The sequence below is a fragment of the Echiichthys vipera genome (assembly GCF_963691815.1).
Source record: "Echiichthys vipera genome assembly, chromosome: 15".
NCBI classification, from domain to species: domain Eukaryota; kingdom Metazoa; phylum Chordata; class Actinopteri; order Perciformes; family Trachinidae; genus Echiichthys; species Echiichthys vipera.
This window is the reverse complement of record NC_139840.1, coordinates 16714775-16732861: the sequence shown is the minus strand read 5'-3', so window position 1 is coordinate 16732861 and position 18087 is coordinate 16714775. Positions and strand designations below refer to the sequence as shown.

The following is an 18087-nucleotide window of genomic DNA, read 5'->3' as shown; positions in this document are numbered from 1 at the left end:
ACCAGAGTTGTTGAGACAGCCAGCAGTCAGTGCAGTGTCGGTCATTCGAGTTTCAAGGTCCAGGCAGAGAACCTGCAGGCCTGAGTTGCACTTCTCATAGCTCAGGACCTTAGATGAAATGGTGTTGATCTTGGTCTCCATCCGAGTCGTAGGCTACAGAGGGAGAGACATGGAATTAGTTGTGTATACTCTGCACAGCATGCATGTTCCTGGAGGGCGTGAAAAGAAAAGGAAAAGTGATGTTAGCATTTATTTACCCTCATTTTCCGTTGCCAGCATTTCTTTAATTTCTGTGACCTGGACTCCTGCTGTCACCATTGCCTGCTCATACAAAATATAGTGCATGTATCAAAATTCCATACATCTACATCTATAGGGACTTGGATTTATTTAAAATGTTGGTGTAATTTCCTCCTTGTGACTGTAGAGGGCAGAACATAACAAGGAGTATGTGTAATAGGCTGGGGTTTTTCAGGTTTTGGCTCCATTACAACAAATTGTTTTTACTTTACATAACTGGATGCAAACCACTACCAAAGCATAATTCACTAACTCTTCATGACAAGAAAATTGAACTCAATGTCTAAAATGGGAGTTTCTCTTTGAGAATGTAGTTTAGGCGCTTAAAATGTCTCCGGTCACCTCAATGATCTATAGCTAGATTTGAGTCAAACAAGAAAAAGCCAGATTGTGCAGTTTACACGTTATTGTTAAATCAGTAGACCTTTAAAGTTGAAGTTAATAGGTTCTAAATGTAGCTCTAAATTGTGAAATGTCATGATGCATCATATCTACAGTAAATCCCTTTGATGACAATCCACACCGTCGTAATTCACAAACACAAGAAGGAGCACCAGTGTCCACATTCCAGCGTCGCTATGGCATCAGCTGAGTTGGTACTGTACGCAGTGGAAAACAAAAAGACTTGGTACCAAAAGTGAGTTGAGTCGAGTCGAACAGTGCAGTGGAGATGAGGCATACGTGAAAACTTATACTGTACACCACAGTGTAGTTCTTTATGTTGCACTTGAAATCCATTATATTTATCTGTCATTTTATTAAGGTGGGGTTACTCACCTCCTCAGCAGCCTTTGTCCAGTTTAGTTTACCCAAGAAAATAATAATGAATGTGGCCTGTAGTGTGACACACACAACAAGCCCCAACCATAGACCTGCAGCAGAGAAGAAACCACCAAAACTTGCTTAAAACAGGAATTCAAAGTTAGATGACAATGACACTTGCTTTTATGTCCTTACCTATGATGCCCATTTTGGCAGCAAACATCAGGGACACTCCAACAGGAAGGCCGATGCAGTAATATCCCACCAAGTTACAGATGGCCCCAATCTTCGGTTGCCCTGCTCCTCGTATAATGCCCCCTGTCACCGCCTGTCCAAATCAAACACAGCTATCAGGCTGTATCTGCTGTGCCTAGCTTTGACATGAAAATATTTGATGAGAACTACCTCCTTACCGCCACTGCATCTGCAGGATTGAAGCACCCAAATACAACCATGACATCAGCAACCCGCTGGATAATTTCTCTAAAAGATGCAAACAAAGATTTACATTAGGAGCAGAAATCCATGATTTTTGCAAAGACGGGGAATTTCAGTGTGCTTTTGTAATGTTGGGAGAAGCATACCACCTTCAATGAAGCGCAGCTTGACATTTACAGACTTTAAAAATAATTCAGTGAATACAAGAATACACTTCATACTCACTTTTCTGTTGTAAAGATGTAACCAATCACATTCTTAGATGATCCAATAATAATTCCAACAAAGCAAGAGACTGCAACTGGAGGAACACAGATGTCAGCTATAAACAAATCTGGACAAGTTATTTTAAACATTTAAAACATTTTCAAAGCTTAAATGATATCAATGGAGAGAAAAAAAACATTTAAAGAGACACTCCAGAGATTTAGTATTTACATTCACGGTGTTATGTTATTCACAAGAGATGGATTAAAAAAAATGAAAGGTCAAAATCAAGAGACCCTTGACAAACTAGATTCTAGTCCTACGTTCCTCATCATGCAATTTAGTAACGTCTCTTTTTTGACTCCACAAAAAAAAGCCACTGAAGACATAATACAACTATTTACAGCTCAGTAGTAGACTACTCATCATGAGAGGTGAGCTGAACTTAATGTATAAAGTCAGTGGAGTGTTCCTTTAGAGTACATTCTTCATACTGTTTCTTTCCAACCAAGGGACTTAATAATACTGACATTACTGGATGTTCTAGAGTTGACTGTGCTAATAAGGGATTTTGCCGTGGATGCAATTGTTCTTACATGCACAGATGACGGACACCTTGGCAGATGCCGTGGCCTCTTCTATTTTCCCAGCACCAAGAGCATTCCCAACCCGAACGCTGGCAGCTACCGCGAATCCCATTGGGAACTATCGTGTAGAAAGGGATAGAATATATTGCGTCATTTTGAAAAGGAACAATTTCAAACTGCAAATGTGGCAATACTTGATCAGAGGCTTCATACACACATAATGAAGGTGAATGATGACGTTATAGAAAGTTTAAAATAAAAAAAATAATATGTGTCATAAATTAAAAACTGAACTATGATTTTCAAAAAGTAATGGAGGTTCTCTGAGGGCCGTCTCACCCCTTACAAAAGGCAAAATGTTTTAGTCCGCCCATCACAAATCTGTCAGCTAATCTACTTACAAGTGACTTCACTCAAGAAATTAAAGTCTGGGTCCCAGAAAAGAAAAGAGGAACAACTGTTAAGTAATTTCTTTCAAAAGAAAGGTGGCTAGCTATTAGCAAACTCCTACTACAACAGAAAGCTAGCAGCTACCGGGAGCGGCTTCTCCAGGTCCTACTGTATGTTCCCCGGGTTCTATGATCCCTGCTTTGTATGTGACCAGGGGAATTTTTTTCCAAAATCAGCGCCGAATTTCACGCCAAATAGGCCTTTGTAGACCCTAACACTACCCCCTAACCCTGACCCTAACCGTAACCCCTAACCCTAACAAAATGCTGAATTAAATTAGCAAAGGCAGATGCTTATGCGACCGGGGAACATAGAGTTGACCCTGCAGCTACCTGGCTCCACAGAGACTGCTTATGTATAGGGCCCAGTATTTGGTGCTACAGCCTTGCCCAGAAGCATATCAAATCTGAGCACTGATCAAGATCTTCTCACACAGTCAAAAAAAAAAAAAAAAAAATTGGAAATGTCGGAAATTTCATGTAGGAATGAACAAATACCAGAATAACAACAATTTTCAGAATTACCGTGTACGAAATAGTGACCATCTGAAGTATAATTGACTGAGCTCCCAGCTCAACCTCACTGATCACACCAGCCAACAGTCCTCCGATTTCAAACGTCCACCATTCCAGACAGAGCATAAGCATGCTGGGAATGGTCACCTTGATGAACAGACCCCATTCCTGCAGACACTCCAGTGACCAACCTAAGAACCAGAGATGAACAAGTCTTCAGTTTGGCTATCACAGCACATTATTCAAAATTATTGATTCTATCAGCAGTTAAAATGAAAACCAAAGAAGGCAGAGAAAACTCACCGGACCACGTTGGTTTGTGTAAACCCGTCCAGCGGATGTAAATGTACAGTATCAGAGCCAAAGATGACTGTGTGATAGCATTTGCTGCTGCAGATCCACTGTAGTTCAAAACAGTTTACCACAGTTAAAAGGAAACAGATGGCTCGCTGACAATATGTGAAACTTGATTGTAAATAAAAGGCTAAGATATGATTGAAAATATATTTTGCTTAGCCTACTGCACAGTTAGTATAACTATATGTAGAGTCATGATTGTTATGGTGGTGGGTAAACTTACGTGACACCCATATCCATCACATAGAGGAGGATGTAGTTGATAATTACATTAAGGATGTTTCCGATGACTCCAGTTATCACCTGAGGCCAGATGATACTCTGCCAATTAGAGCACAACATGGACTCAGTGTTGACCTTGTTAGCAATTCTTCAGATATCATTTGTTTCTGTAGATATGCACTCAACCTGGTTCTGTAGATACCTCCCCTGCAGCTGGTACATGAAAGCAGCCTGCAGACAAAGCAGCAAGTAGAAATTAAGAGAACTTAAAAATACAAACAAATGGGAAAAGAACAGGGATGTTGCATAGACTGAACTCACTGGCAGAGCAGGCATGAAGATCTTCACATACTGCTGGGAGAGACTGAGAAGGAAACATACCGAAGTGCGTATTATGTTTGAAACTAAAAACAAATGATTTTTAAGATCTCTACATAAAAATATACAGTACATGCACTTATAAAGATTTCTTTTGATTAAGCAGAAAAACGTATTGTTTATCATCAATGTAAGTCGTTGAAGGTTCCGGGTTCACTGTGAGGAAGTGAAATGATAAAGCTGTAAAGCAAGACCAAGCAACTTTTAAAAGAATAAATAACATATTCTTCTTATTATAAATTAGAAGTTACAATTATAAGTAGCTAATCATTTTTGCATTTAAGGGGGTACCTTGTCAGCAATTACCATTATGTACTGTATGGCAGGTCATTTTAGTTAACTCCAGATTGACATTTCTGGGTAACTGATATTATTGAGTCAGTTTTCTGACTTTATTACTCTTCTCTAACTGTGCTACTTTTATTGTCCCTCTTGAAAGAGCATGTTTTGCCACTGACATCCAAGTTCATTATAGTTTAACATTTTTCAACTTGCAATGCCACTGAAACCACATTAGGGATGATGAGTGGCTATGAGCTAGATATTTTTATATTCAACTAGTATTTGTCAGATGGCCAGAAATATGGCTCCTAATGAATACTAATGTTGCTCTGTAACTGCCAAATGTGTACAGAGGTAACCTATTCTAATGCATTCACTATATCGAGTTTATAAGGTGATAATGTTCTATTTACAGCTTGTTCTCTGCCCCAAAGTGAAAAAACAGTTGCAGGTTTAAGCTACAACCAGATTGGATTGATTGGATTGAATAGATGGATGAACAGATTGGATGTAGCCTATAACTGCAGTGGTGTGGGAGACGCATAATACATCTTCATTAGGCCGTCATCTAGAGTACACTCTTGCTGGACATGTAGCGCTGCATGTTTTTTGTTGTCAAATGAATGCTTACCGTGCAACCTCTGGGCTTTGTTTGACAGCAAGTAGCATGGACTCTGTGTTAATGAGCATAGCCCAGCAGGGAAGGCAGGCCAGGAGCAGAATCAAAATACTTCTTTGGAGAATGACTCCCACTCGCTCTAGGTTTCCACTCCCGTACGTCTACAAGAAACAGAGCACCGAATATGTGTGCACATGAATGGTGTAAGAAAAGAGCTGCCCACTGTAATGGGTAGGGATTTGGAAGGAATAATTAGCCCTGATAAAGATTTTTTTATACCTGAGATATGAGGGTATCACAGGTTGATGCCAAACCAGTGCCGACTGAAATACCAGTCACATTGATAACCTGCAACACACAAAATCTATGTTACCATTAATCTAAATGATGCTGTAATAGCAGTAAGAGTTACGTGCTATCCTTGAGTATTTAATTTGTATGCTGCTACTCCACTTATGATATATATATATATATATATATATATATATATATATATATATATATTTTCTAATTCTTATAGTGTAGTTATAAATGAATTCAGAGTTTACTCACCGCTGTTGCCAACGCAACACCTGCAAGCTCAGTTTTCCCCAGGTGTCCACAGAACACTGTGCTGACAAAACTGATGAGAAAGACCAGCAATTGTGAAATGAACTGAAATACAAGAAAACGCATTTCGTTAAATAGCAGAGAAATTAGGTGTTGTGTGTGTAAGTATTTGAATTTTTGAGCACACACCACACCTGCAAAACCTTGCTAAACACATCAAATTAGTTTTCATTCAAACCAGGTCATCATAGTTTTAGTTGAAGACAAAATTCAAGCTTGTCTCCATTGATTGCAAAGTAAATAAAGAATGGAAAAAAAGCCATTGGAAAACGGTCTCAAGTACCATCAATAAATTAAACAGTAAGTGTAAGAGAATGCAAGTCCAGAATGCATCCAAAAATGTCCACTTAGATCAAGGAAAATGCACACATGCATAATACAATATGACATAATGTTCAATAAATATTTTCCAGTGTGGAAAGTAGACCAAATTAACATGTGGAATGTGGACTAACCTACATTTTCAACATAACACATCAACATATTCCTGGAGTGTGTCCACTCCAGAACTTACCACAGGTCCTGCTAGTTTGACAAGTTGAATCATTTCCTTTTTGAAATCCCCTGGAAGCATGTCCTTGATGAATTTCAAATACTTTGTAGAGAAAGTACAGGAAGTAACTCTGGGAATAACAAGAGGCACTGAATTCAGTCCTAAATCTTCCATACCTGAATCAGATTGAACACTTGACAAGTGATAGTCTTTCTTTCCACTCAACTCTCCCAAAACTTTCACGCTGAGCTGAAGACACCACTCAGGAAAGACAGCCCATTTCTGTCCTCCCACCCCTGCAGCAGTAGCCCACGTCATTTTCACAGCAACTTGAATATATTATTTTGCAATATATCATAGCAATAATAATGATGATAACCATGATACAGATCACAAGCCGAAGTTGGCAGCTGTTTACAAAGTGCAAACATATTGCAATCATCTGTAGAGAAAATAAATATTAAACACGTATGTTAATCCCCTGTGGATGAGGGGATGTTGTGAATTAAATCTGGAAAAGTTTGGGTGTCTCATCAATTCAAGTGAGAAATACAGAATAGTTGAAGTTTGATTTATGGTGGCCTTTATGATTCACAACGTCAATTTATGTACAAGTGACATGAAAAAAAACACTTCACCTTAAAAACTCCAGGAAGTGTTTGTTGACAGACAGGCTTGCACCATCCTTGCAGCAGTGCAGACTATTCAGGAATAGCTCAGTTTGGGGTGTGTGTGTGGGTGTGTGTGTGGGTGTGTGTGTGGGTGTGGGTGTGTGTGGGTGTGTGTGTGTGTGGGTGTGGGTGTGTGTGGGTGTGTGTGTGTGATGGGAGAGAAAGAGCGAGAGCGAGCATGCAGCAAGTCAAGGCTTCAGTGTTCATTTTTCAGCATGACAAGTACTTTTAAGTGAGAAAGCAAAGTGCTTGCAATGGAGTCATTTTAGTATTGTATTGGTACTTCAGTTAAGGATCTGAATACTTTATGGCTTTTCCAACATATGCCTAAAACATAAGAAAAATAAATACCCACAGTTCACTTACCTTAAAAATACAAAGTCTGCTGCATGTGCAGCACAGTAATGTTATATATTCTCCTGCAGATGGTAGTATCACATTTATTTTTTCAAAGGATTTTACTTACTGATGTCCATACCTGCTATCAGAAATTCACTGATAACCTAATCCTATTTCATTATCTGACGTTGAAAGTTTGTCTACAGGTATTGCTTTTGGCTCACATGTACTCAAACTCCAAAGCCTCTGCCATTTATCACCAATGGTACAGTGGTGTGGAGATTGAATGCCCTTTCATCTTCATAGATGAAAGTTGCCTTTTCTGTGTCCAACCCTCCTATGTGGCTCTTAAACTGCTGTGCTGCCTCCCTGCGTTAACAGCTCACAGAGGGAAGTTCTTAAGCCTTCAGTGCATCAGAAGCCATTCTGTCAACTTAATGCATATCTCACCGTTTCACACTCACGGAACTGTAATACACTGTCATCTTTGAATCAGAGCACTTCAGAGTCTCTTCAACCATTTCTAATATCATGTGAAAGGCAGAAGACTCCTGTTTCTTAAAGTTAGGCATCATTTTGAGTGATTTGGTGGCTCAGTGTGCTAAGACACATTGTGCTCATAAGTCCATAAGTTTTCTTCGCTTTTCTTGTTTTTACTTTTCGAAAAATGCCTCATAACTGAAAAGCAAAATAGGTAATTATCAATGCCTTTAAAAAACAATCTATATGAGTGACTATGCCTCCCTGGTCTTAAAGCCAGATACGTCTTCTTTTTTTTCTTCTTAAGAATACGATTTTTTGGCTTTCATACCTTTATTTAAAGAACAGCTGAAGGTTAGTAGGAAATGGGAGAAAGAGAGAGAGAGAGAGGCGGGGTGACGTGAAGCAATAGGCTGTGGTTCGGAGGCACCTGCTCTACCAGGTGAGCTACTGAGCACTCGCCAGACACGTTTTGTTGTAACAAGACTTTGTGTCTGGAAGTAATGGATTATTTTAAGTGTTGTATTGGCACTCGTAACACTAATTGTGGTACAAGAAAGCTACACTATTTTTTCCTCCATGGCAACATGGCTACAATCTCCCCTTTCTAAAAGGTGTTGATGCCCTCATCACACTAGTTTTACATCTGTCATGTCCGATATGTCAATATCAATGTCTGGCATGTATGCTACAAACTAGGGTCATAAATATGTGTTTGTGTCATTATACATTATCCCAACTTTGATAAAGCACTGGGGAGTCTCTTTTAATAGTGATTCTCAATCCGCTATGTACAACCACAATAGGTTCATTGGTTGAACGGCCAGGTCTATCATAGCTTAACCGAACGACTGGCTTGACTTGTCTTCGAGCAGGACGTTCACAAACGGGCTCGGCTCACTTTTGGAACTGACTAGTAGAAGGGAGTGCTCCCCCTTCTAGACCTGTGTCCACCACAGTGTCCTTTGGTAGTTGCTGAGTTTTCTCTGCATCTTGTCCTTCCGGGAGTGTATCCTCAACCTCCTCAGTATCCTCATCAATTTCCTCTTCAACGCTGTTATGCTGAAATATATATCTACAGGTGTTTGTGCATTGTCCAGGGGAACATTTCCACTTAACTGATCCGCCAGCAGATCAATGGCAAATAAGATGTCATTCCTTTGGCCCAGCAGGTAGGTTCCAGTGTTCTTCCTCGTCTTCCGAGTGTTCCTCCTGACTTGAATTCTCAACTGACTGTTTCTTTTGATGCGAGTGTGTCACGGGCCTCTGTGGTAGCCAAATCTGAGGAAAACCTGACCAGATACCCTATGGGTAAAAGGTCATTGCCAACTCGTATGCCCTTTTCAGATCACTTTTTAGTTTGTCAACATACTGTAGGTAGTCGCTATAGCAGCCTCCATTGGGAGAAGTTCCAAAACACAGATCAATGGGCAGGCGAGCCTCACGCCCTAACATTAAGTAGTATGGAGAGTATCCCGTAGCATCATTATGGGTACAATTGTAGCCGTGGACGAGCGAACTAACATACTGGCTTCATTTATGTTTTTGACTGGGTTGGAGAATACCGAGCATAGACAAGAGTGTTCGGTTATAACGCTCTGGCTGCCAGCTGATGCATAACATTCCCAAGAGCTCTTTGATGAGACTCTCAAAATCACGCCCTTGGTCAGAATGGATTCTGGATGGCAGGCCATAATGCACGAAAAATTTCTCGACCAGCACCTTGGCGACGGTGGTTGCTCTTTGATCTTTTGTCACATAAGCCTGTGCGTACCGAGTAAAATAACCTGTTACCACATAACCTTTGAATCTGGCTCTATAGACAGAAAGTCTATACACACCAAGTCGAGGGGACCACTGCTGGTTATCTGTTTCAAAGGTGAGGTAACGTTTTAAGAGCAACACACCGGCCACAGTTTTTGATGTACTGGGAAATGTCAGAGGCCATTTTTGGCCAATAAAGTCTATCTTTCCCCAGGTCAGTGATGCGGTCAACTCCCAGATGGCCAGAATCCTCATGCACAGACTTAAGCACTTTAAGGCGGTGTCTACTGGGAAGGATCAGTTGGAAAATCTGCCCGTCCACCGGTCTGGTGGTTTTCCTGTACAACAGGCCTGACTTTATCAGGAACTTGCTACTTTCTCGTTGCACTAAAGCAACATCTGGAGGGCAGCTTTGGGAAGTCAAAGGCCAGACTCCACTTTGTATTGCTTGTTTGGCGATACCAATGGCAGGATCCATGGCTTTTGCTTTGCACAGCTCCTCATTACTGAGCTGTTCCAAGGAACTCATCCCGAGCTGAGTGGATACAGCGTAAGCAGGTGGGATGACACTTGGTGGAACTCCCAATTGATCTTTGAGCCGCTTAGGTAACTCAGATGATTGAGAGACACTAAATTGGAGACAGAGAACTTTAACACCTGATTGAGGGATGTGTCTCCATCCGTCACTTTCTTCCATGGCATTCCTGGACAACCAGTAGGCATCCACGTAGTCTCTGCCAGGCTAGTATTTAATTTCAAATAATTACAAATAACATTAACAATATCTGTGTTGTATTCAAGTGGCAAGCCATGGCAGTGTGCTAGTGTGCAGACAGGAAGAATACCAGGACCCAGACACCCAGGAAATCCTCATTAATCACATTATTTATCCTATGCTTTTCCTTCATGATATGCATAACGTTTAATTATAATATATGCAGTAGGCTGAGTGCACTGATGTTAAATTCACATTTAAGTTTACATTTAAAGCGTGCAATTACATACTTATTTGGATTTTTAAAAAATACCTAGTTAAAGCTGTTTTTCATCTGAACCTCAGGTTGCTGCAACACATGCCAGAGAGTAACTGTCCACTCACTCTCCAGCTGGAGTCATCAGGTGAGATGATGAGTGTTTTTAAGTTGAACCTAACCCGGTCTACTAACCAACAGCCTACTGTATATTCTGTATACTGTAGGTTTGCCGCTGCATCATAATTATGTAACCTTCGTGCTGACAGTGCCGCTACCTAGAGTAGAATCAGCCAAGGCAAGAGAACCCATAAAACATCCCCGGTGCAACCTTTTTATTCCACTGGCCGGAGGAGAAAAATAACATTTTATTGTTATTATTATTTTTTATTATTTTGGATCCGATGCGGACAATCGGAAGCCGCGGAGAATAATTTGCCACAGATTCCTCTGCATAGTGGAGGCACTATCGCAGACCACGTGAGAGGAATATTCAATGACGGTCCCCGACAGCCCGGCTCTTCTCTGCTGGCACTCTGCTGCTGACATGGACTCTTGGGCACTGTATTTTATCAGCTTCCCACGAACGGACGCGGAGGGAGGTCAACAGTGTGACTGAATGTAACCTTTCGTTTTTCCCCTCCGTTTTCTCTTCTTTTTTTCTGTTCTTTTTGTTTCGCTTTCTTCTTCTTTTTCCTTCTTCTTCTCTCCTCCACAAGTCAAACAGTTCGGAGGGGGGGTTATGGCTTGGCCGTGCATCAGCAGAGTCTGCTGCCTGGCTCGCTTCTGGAACCAGTTCGACAAATCGGACCTCTCCGTCCCGCTCACCATCCAGAACTACTCGGACATCGCCGAGCATGAGGTGCGGTCCGTCACCAAACAGGTCTCCGCTTCGGAGCGCGCTCCCGGGAATAACTACTCGACCCCAAACCTGCGTGCCGTGAGCGCCCCTCATGAGCCCAAAGATGGCCCGGGGGCCCGAGGATCATTCAGGGCAAGGAAGGAGCCCGGTTACAAGCCCCGGGAGGACTACCACCCGCCTGGAGTGCCTTTCCCCAGCGTTACGCAGTACAAGCAGGATTTCAAACCCTGGCCCATTCCCAGGAAGGAGAATTTCCCTTGGATCAGTAACGGGGGCAGCAGGGCGGACAGTGTCACGGATAGCCCGGTGAACAGTTACCACAGCCAGGCACAACCGGGGGGGAGAGAGGAACGGGGCAGGGGGCAGATATGGGGAGAGCATCAGGTGATGGAGGAGAGCAAAACCAGCTCCTACAGGTAGGACATGTCACCCTCTGACTCCTGTTTCAGCACCTGTCGTAGTCCACTGCACCTGACTGTTGGAGCAGTCGGGGAAACTGAGGGGCTGCTTTGATGCTTAATGAGATGTACTTGGTTTAATTATTCATTGACTGCCAGGGTCGACCCAGCAGGCCTGCACGGAGATAGGGGTCATCAATAATTCTTTTGCACATTTCATATTCATATAAGAGACAGCTTAAGTAATATTTAGTTTTATTTGAGATGACTTAACGTTACAATCTGTGCAACCAAAGTATGACGTCAGATTTACACACATTAGTAGATTTTAGAAAGCTAAAGCATAAAAAGACGTTTCTTATGATCCATTTGTTGGTCCAGATCCCCAGGTGGAGTTATATAAATAGCCTGTTATCCTGGTGATTTAGTGTCCAAAGTTACAAAAACACTGGATCCTACACTTCAAACATTGCAATGATAGCATCTTTTATTCGACGCTCCCTGCCTGGTTAATATTCACCGTTTAACTCAAACCCAGTCAAAGACATCATCAGGGTTATTTCCCCAGACTCTAGGAAGCTTCTCCCCAAGCTATAGAAGACATTATGACAAATGTTTTCAAGAGCTAAGCACTCCCCATGACAAGAAAACGGATCTTCATGTGTAAAATCAGTATAATTCAACCTTTAAGTCACACTAGACAAACTTATGCCTGTACTGAGCCTCTATCAGCCACCTGCTGCATCTCTCTTCCTTCAGGCAAGAGTACAAGCCGTGGACGGGGGCGAGACCGGCCAAAAGTGCAAAGAAAAATCCTCCGACTCAATATTCCAGCCCAGGGACGGAGGCCACCCAAGTCCCACGTGAGACCAGCTACCAGGCTGCCTACAGCGGGGAGGGCCACAGGCCTATAGGGCTGCATCAGGGGGAGCACAATATCACATCTGCTGCCTCCACCGTACAACCTGCTGCTGTCCCCCAGCCCATCCCCACTGCCCTGCAAGCTGGCAGTTCACCCATCCCCGCCAGATTCCAGCAGAGCGCCCCGCCTGAGAGGAGCGAGCTCAGTAGAACAACCAAAGGAGAGGTGAGCAAAGACAGCAGTGTTGCTGAAATCATGATATATAAAAAAAACAAAAAGCTGGAGTCAATTCTTCAGCTGCTGGAGGAGCCATGCGTGACGTACATTACTAAAACAGCTACAGGTTCAAATAGCTCATTGGAGGAGCTACAGATTGAAATTGCAGTACGCTCCTCCTAAAAGTCCTCTTCTCTCGTCTCCCTGGTGGTCTGTTGCTGTTAGGGCTTGTCAGAAAAGTGATACAGCATTCTGTCCCTAAGCAGCTCAAAGTGACCCAGCTGTTTAAAACAGGCCATGTACTGTGTTAGATAACACGCTGCTGGTTTTACACTCATTATTTTGACCTGAATAGAGTGGCTTGATGAGAACAAAGAAAAAAGTAAACGGCCAATTTTTCCAACTGTGGTTCATTTTGATCAGGAAACAAAACAATCCTGTAGACACTTATTGAGATCTATCTAAAAATACATTGCATTTTATTCTCACATTTAGAGGAGGACAAATTGAATAATAATATATTACGTTAGTCTTAATTTGAGTGTGGAGTCTAAATTACAAACTCATCAGTCCAGTCAGGTTGGTCCAGATTATTGTAGGATGAACTGGGCGAAGGGACACGTCTCCTTTAACTCTGTGGCGCAGGTCAGCTGTTTTGCGTGACAGTAAGTGAGACCGTTTTTGGGGAATCTCCAGAGGTTTAGTGCCATCCCTCTTCCCCCGCCCTCACCCCTCGATCGCCATCTGCCAGAGCTGAGCTGTGGCTGGGTTTTGGGTTGGTCAAATCAGGCTGGTTTGTCTGGTTTGCACACTGTTCACAGAAACAAATCTCACACTGAAAGGTATCACGGAAATGTGTTTTTGTGGGAAAAGCTGTGTATGCAGGGTTGTAGCTATTGAGGACACTGCGCTCTGCTGTATTCGCTGGTTTTAAGAACCTGGGATAAGCTCATAGTCTACATTAGTGGATATTTTATAGGCTGAATCCTGTATTTGCACACTCTCTCTTAAATTTGACTACTTACAGGCAGATAAATAATACAGGATTAAGTATTTACCCTGCAGGATGTATAACCAATGAAAACCATGCATCTCCAAATTTTGATTGAGCCAATTCTCCTACTTCTTTGGCTAAATAAACACATTTAAAAACCGGCTGCATGATCTGAAAAATACATTGCCCTGAGGCTTGAGGCTCATGTTGAAAAATAAAATGAACAGACTGTATAATGGAATTAGGGAAATAAAAGGAATGAATAAAATGTGCTAATTCAAATAATAAAAAAAGAAAAAAAATAGTGTTAAATTCTGCTGTTTTGTCAAGTTTCAAGGGAAGGGATACTTGACCTCAGTTTTTCTAAAATCCCTGTGTGTTTGCCCTCAGTCGTGCAACTTTGGGGGTTTAGGAAAAGGTCATTCATGCATGAGAGAGAAAAAATAACTGGTTATTTGCATAGTTTTCAGGATAACGACTGCCCTGTTAAGCTCTTATGTTCCTCAACCTCCTGTGTGATGGTGATTGAGGTCGGAGTGGGAGATGTCAATGGCAGGACCCAGACTATTTATAACACTGGCCCAGTTTGAGGGAGAGTTCACGGTACTTTAAGGAGGAAAATTCTGCAGTGGGACTGAACACTGGAGTCAATTTTATACTCACACAGCCACAAGCACACACATGCGTGCTAGTTTTCATGCAGTTTCATCAGCTATACCACAATCTGCCAGTGCAACACAAACCAGCCTGGAAGCAAATCAAGTCGATCTTAGATAATCCACCCGACAGCCCACTCACTGCCGACTCATTATTGACTCACCAGCCCCCTGCAGAGGTGTCTGACCAAGCATTACACATCCCATTCCGGTATGCATTACACTAGGTCATGGCATTCAGCTGGTATTTGTCTTTAAGGGCATTTTCAGATTGTGATGCCATTCTGTAAAATACATGACTGCACCAAAGTGTGTTATCAGCAGCAGGCAAAGCTTCCTCAATTAGAGTGGAGCCAAACAAACGACTGTATTTATTTGTGAAAAGATTTAATGGTTAAATCATTAATAAGCTGCTGTAACCAGAATAAATCTGCTCCTGGTGATAAAGGAGTTGGCAGCTGTTAAATTCCTCATTATTGCTCAAATCAATCTATCAAATTGTGTGCTCCCCCACCTATGACACATAACAATCCATCTCAACAGATAAAAGCTGTCTGCAAGAGGTTGCTGCAGACTGTTAGATGAGTAAATGAACCACTGTTAAACCTGAAACGCGGCTTGTCCGGCTTAAATGCGTGAACTCTCAGCGCAGTGCTGTGTTTGAAATCCGGTCTGACGACTGCAACACAAGGCAAATAAATCTGCAAGGATGGGCTGTATAATCCTGTGTGTTTGTGTGTGTGTGTGTGTGTGTGTGTGTGTGTGTGTGTGTGTGTGTGTGTGTGTGTGTGTGTGTGTGTGTGTCAGGGATGAGCAGGACAAACCGCTGAATAGGGGACACATTTAGCATACAGAGTGGAAACTTCAGCAGGAAACTCTTATGACAAATTCTTTGTTGTTGTACTGTACAGCAGCTTCAAGCAGCGGTACTCCAGCAGACTGTACTCTGAGTTCACAGGCAAGCCTGCTTAACTTGTGAATACAATGTTTAACAGGGCTGTGTTTTTGTAAAGCAGTGACATAGATGCACGGTAGAGGGATTGAAATGTGATTCACAATAGCTTTAAACTGCATAAAGAGAATATGAAAGCCTGCAGGGACAGTAGAGCCTGAAAAAATCTGGTTACATCTCTTTTTTCTCTCTCCATTATCTCCAAGCCAGGCACTCTCCTTGTTTTCCTCTCCCCTTGTCTATCACTTGGACCTCTTCCCTTTTCCCACGCTGCCCTGGACTACAGAGGGAGAGTCCAGTGCCAAGTTGGCTGGATTTAGACAGAGAGGAGAGGATTGTACTAAGAGACGGGGAAAGGCAAAAGATGAGGGGGAAAAGAGGCAAAGCTCGGGGGAAAAAAGATGAGGAGACCGGGTGATAGATCTGTGATAGAGAACGAGAGAGAGGGAGTGAGAAGTGGGGGGAGGGGTTAGTGAGCGCCATTTGATGGATTATCTGTTAAAGTGCGATGTTGCACCGGGTTGCAGTCTTTTTTGGCACCAATCTAATTTAGGAGAGAGGCAGACCTGGCCTCTACACAGAGCAGAGTGTTTGTGGGGGGAGGGGTAAGGTGGAGACACACACACACACACACACACACACACACACACACACACACACACACACACACACACACACACACACACACACACACACACACACACACACACACACACACACACACACACACACACACACACACACACACACACACACACACACACACACACACACACACACACACACACACACACACACACACACACACACACACACACACACACACACCAGTATGACTTGATGAACAACATGGACTGCCTTACCTGCCACCCACAGCACTGTACTGTCAAATTCAAATCGATCACTCCAAAGTCTGATCGTCTGATAAATGAGATACAATAACTGCTAGAAAGAATAGAATATGGTGTTTTTTTTAATTTGCCACAGCTCAGATAGATTCTGGTCAGGTTTTGAGAAGGGCTGTCATCAGCAGAACAGAGCAGCACTAAGCAAGACATAGCAACACAGTCCAGGATGCTAGCGCTCTGACAGCAGACCTGATGCTTCTTGACAGCAAGGCCAAAACCAGTCTCCTCTCATTTCATGGGTCCAGTCAGTTTGAGCACCGCAGCTGCTGCTCTCTCCGGTTTCATCTCTCCGATCAGCTTAAAAGCTGCTGTTATACCTGTCTGTTTCTCTCTCTCTGTCTGTCTCTCTCACTTGTCTCAGGAACATCTGGTGAGAACCAAGTTCCCTCCGAACTCTTCTGCTGTCTTTCAGAGCGGACCGAGGGTCTTCAACATCTGACAGCTGCTCCCACTTCCAACTATTTCACTTTGATCGGTTTCAGTTTTAAGGAATCAACAAGGGGATGCTTTGAGTCCATTCCACAACACAAGAATCTATGCAAGGGAATGTATATTGTTGTGAAACCTGTGGAGCTGCAGTGTCAGTATCCCAAGTGGAGACAGATAGTTGTACCCCCTCCCCCCTTTTACACTCATTCCCACCCGTTGCTATAGAAAAGAATATGCATGTAACTAAATTGTTTTAAAACACGCTGTTTTGTTTTTTTTCGCAGTTAAAGATGCACAAGAAACTGGCTGCTCTGTGAGTGTCTGTGTGTCTGTGTGTGTGTGTGTGTGTGTGTGTGTGTGTGTGTGCACTTGCTGATTTGTCCTTTTTATTGTAAATTATGTCGAGTCTGCTCCAATAATGAATGACACGGTTGGTTATTAAGTGTGTATGCTTAAAGTACTATGTTGACCTTTGGTGTTTCGCTAGAAATCTGCTAGAAAAATAAGTTATTTCCTGAATAATCAATAAGTTTACTATTTTGAGAAAAGTATTGTTCAGTCTATTATTTTGTAAATCTATTGTTAAAGAACAAAGAGAAAATATATAATGTAAGTGAAATTACAATAAAAGAATATTAGGTTCTTAGCACTTTCTATGAGATGTCACTCGGCTCTTTTTCTCAGCAGTATTTTTGTCACGCAGTTCTGGGTGTTATTAGTCTTTTAGAGGATTGTATGAACAGAATAGAAATTGCAATTGAAGACTATTATAACAAAGGTCAGGTAATGTTAAAGTAAATGAAAAGTGCCAATTTTCACAGATTACATTAATGGCAAAGTAAATGTGTTAATAACAGGACACTTATTTTCTCTTTCTATTCAGTGCTCAAGGTTCAGTGCACTCAAATTACAAAAAACAACATTTTTTCACTTCCTTCTACCTGTAGTGGTGCACATTTCAGAGGTGAATGCAATTTTGTTTGCGTTGCTAACAGCATTAATTTGAATTTGAATAAGTAGTTTAAGTAAACATTTATTTTGTTAAGATGCATATTTGCTTTTTTTCTGAGAATTAGATCTATACCACTCTTTTGTCTGTACGTTACGTATGGAGCAAAAGCCACAAGGTGGATCTCTCACCTTACCATAAAGACTTAAATCAATGAGACACAGCTAGTCTGGCTCTGTCCCAGGTCTGGAACAACAACAGTTTGTGGATTGAGGGGAAGTTTCATGCTTGGCAAAATAGTTTATCCAATCCATTGAGTACTTCTGTGTAACATCTCCGGGGTTAGACTGGGGAAGTTACTGACCTGACTGTTGATTTTACTTCCTGTTAGAGCTGCAAAGATGAATCTATTAGTTT

General features: G+C 42.0%; 2 protein-coding genes across 2 annotated transcripts; one reads left to right on the top strand and one right to left on the bottom strand.

Annotated features, from left to right (window-relative positions):
* Window positions 1-109: 109 nt before the first annotated feature.
* LOC310957888 (multidrug and toxin extrusion protein 1-like) lies at window positions 110-6300 on the bottom strand (the record flags this gene model as incomplete). The annotated part of the gene is made up of 14 exons (XM_083928626.1): window positions 110-153; window positions 1258-1390; window positions 1476-1545; window positions 1726-1801; window positions 2304-2412; window positions 3269-3450; window positions 3563-3660; window positions 3840-3937; window positions 4025-4069; window positions 4160-4202; window positions 5130-5278; window positions 5397-5465; window positions 5670-5771; window positions 6241-6300. 14 exons carry the CDS (start codon window positions 6298-6300, stop codon window positions 110-112), a joined length of 1278 nt encoding a protein of 425 aa, XP_083784752.1.
* Window positions 6301-11186: 4886 nt separating this feature from the next.
* map6d1 (MAP6 domain containing 1) lies at window positions 11187-16731 on the top strand (the record flags this gene model as incomplete). Its single annotated transcript, XM_083928745.1, has 3 exons — window positions 11187-11722; window positions 12464-12791; window positions 16654-16731. The coding sequence occupies 3 exons, from the start codon at window positions 11187-11189 to the stop codon at window positions 16729-16731; spliced, it is 942 nt and encodes a 313-aa protein (XP_083784871.1).
* Between the last annotated feature and the right edge of the window lie 1356 nt (window positions 16732-18087).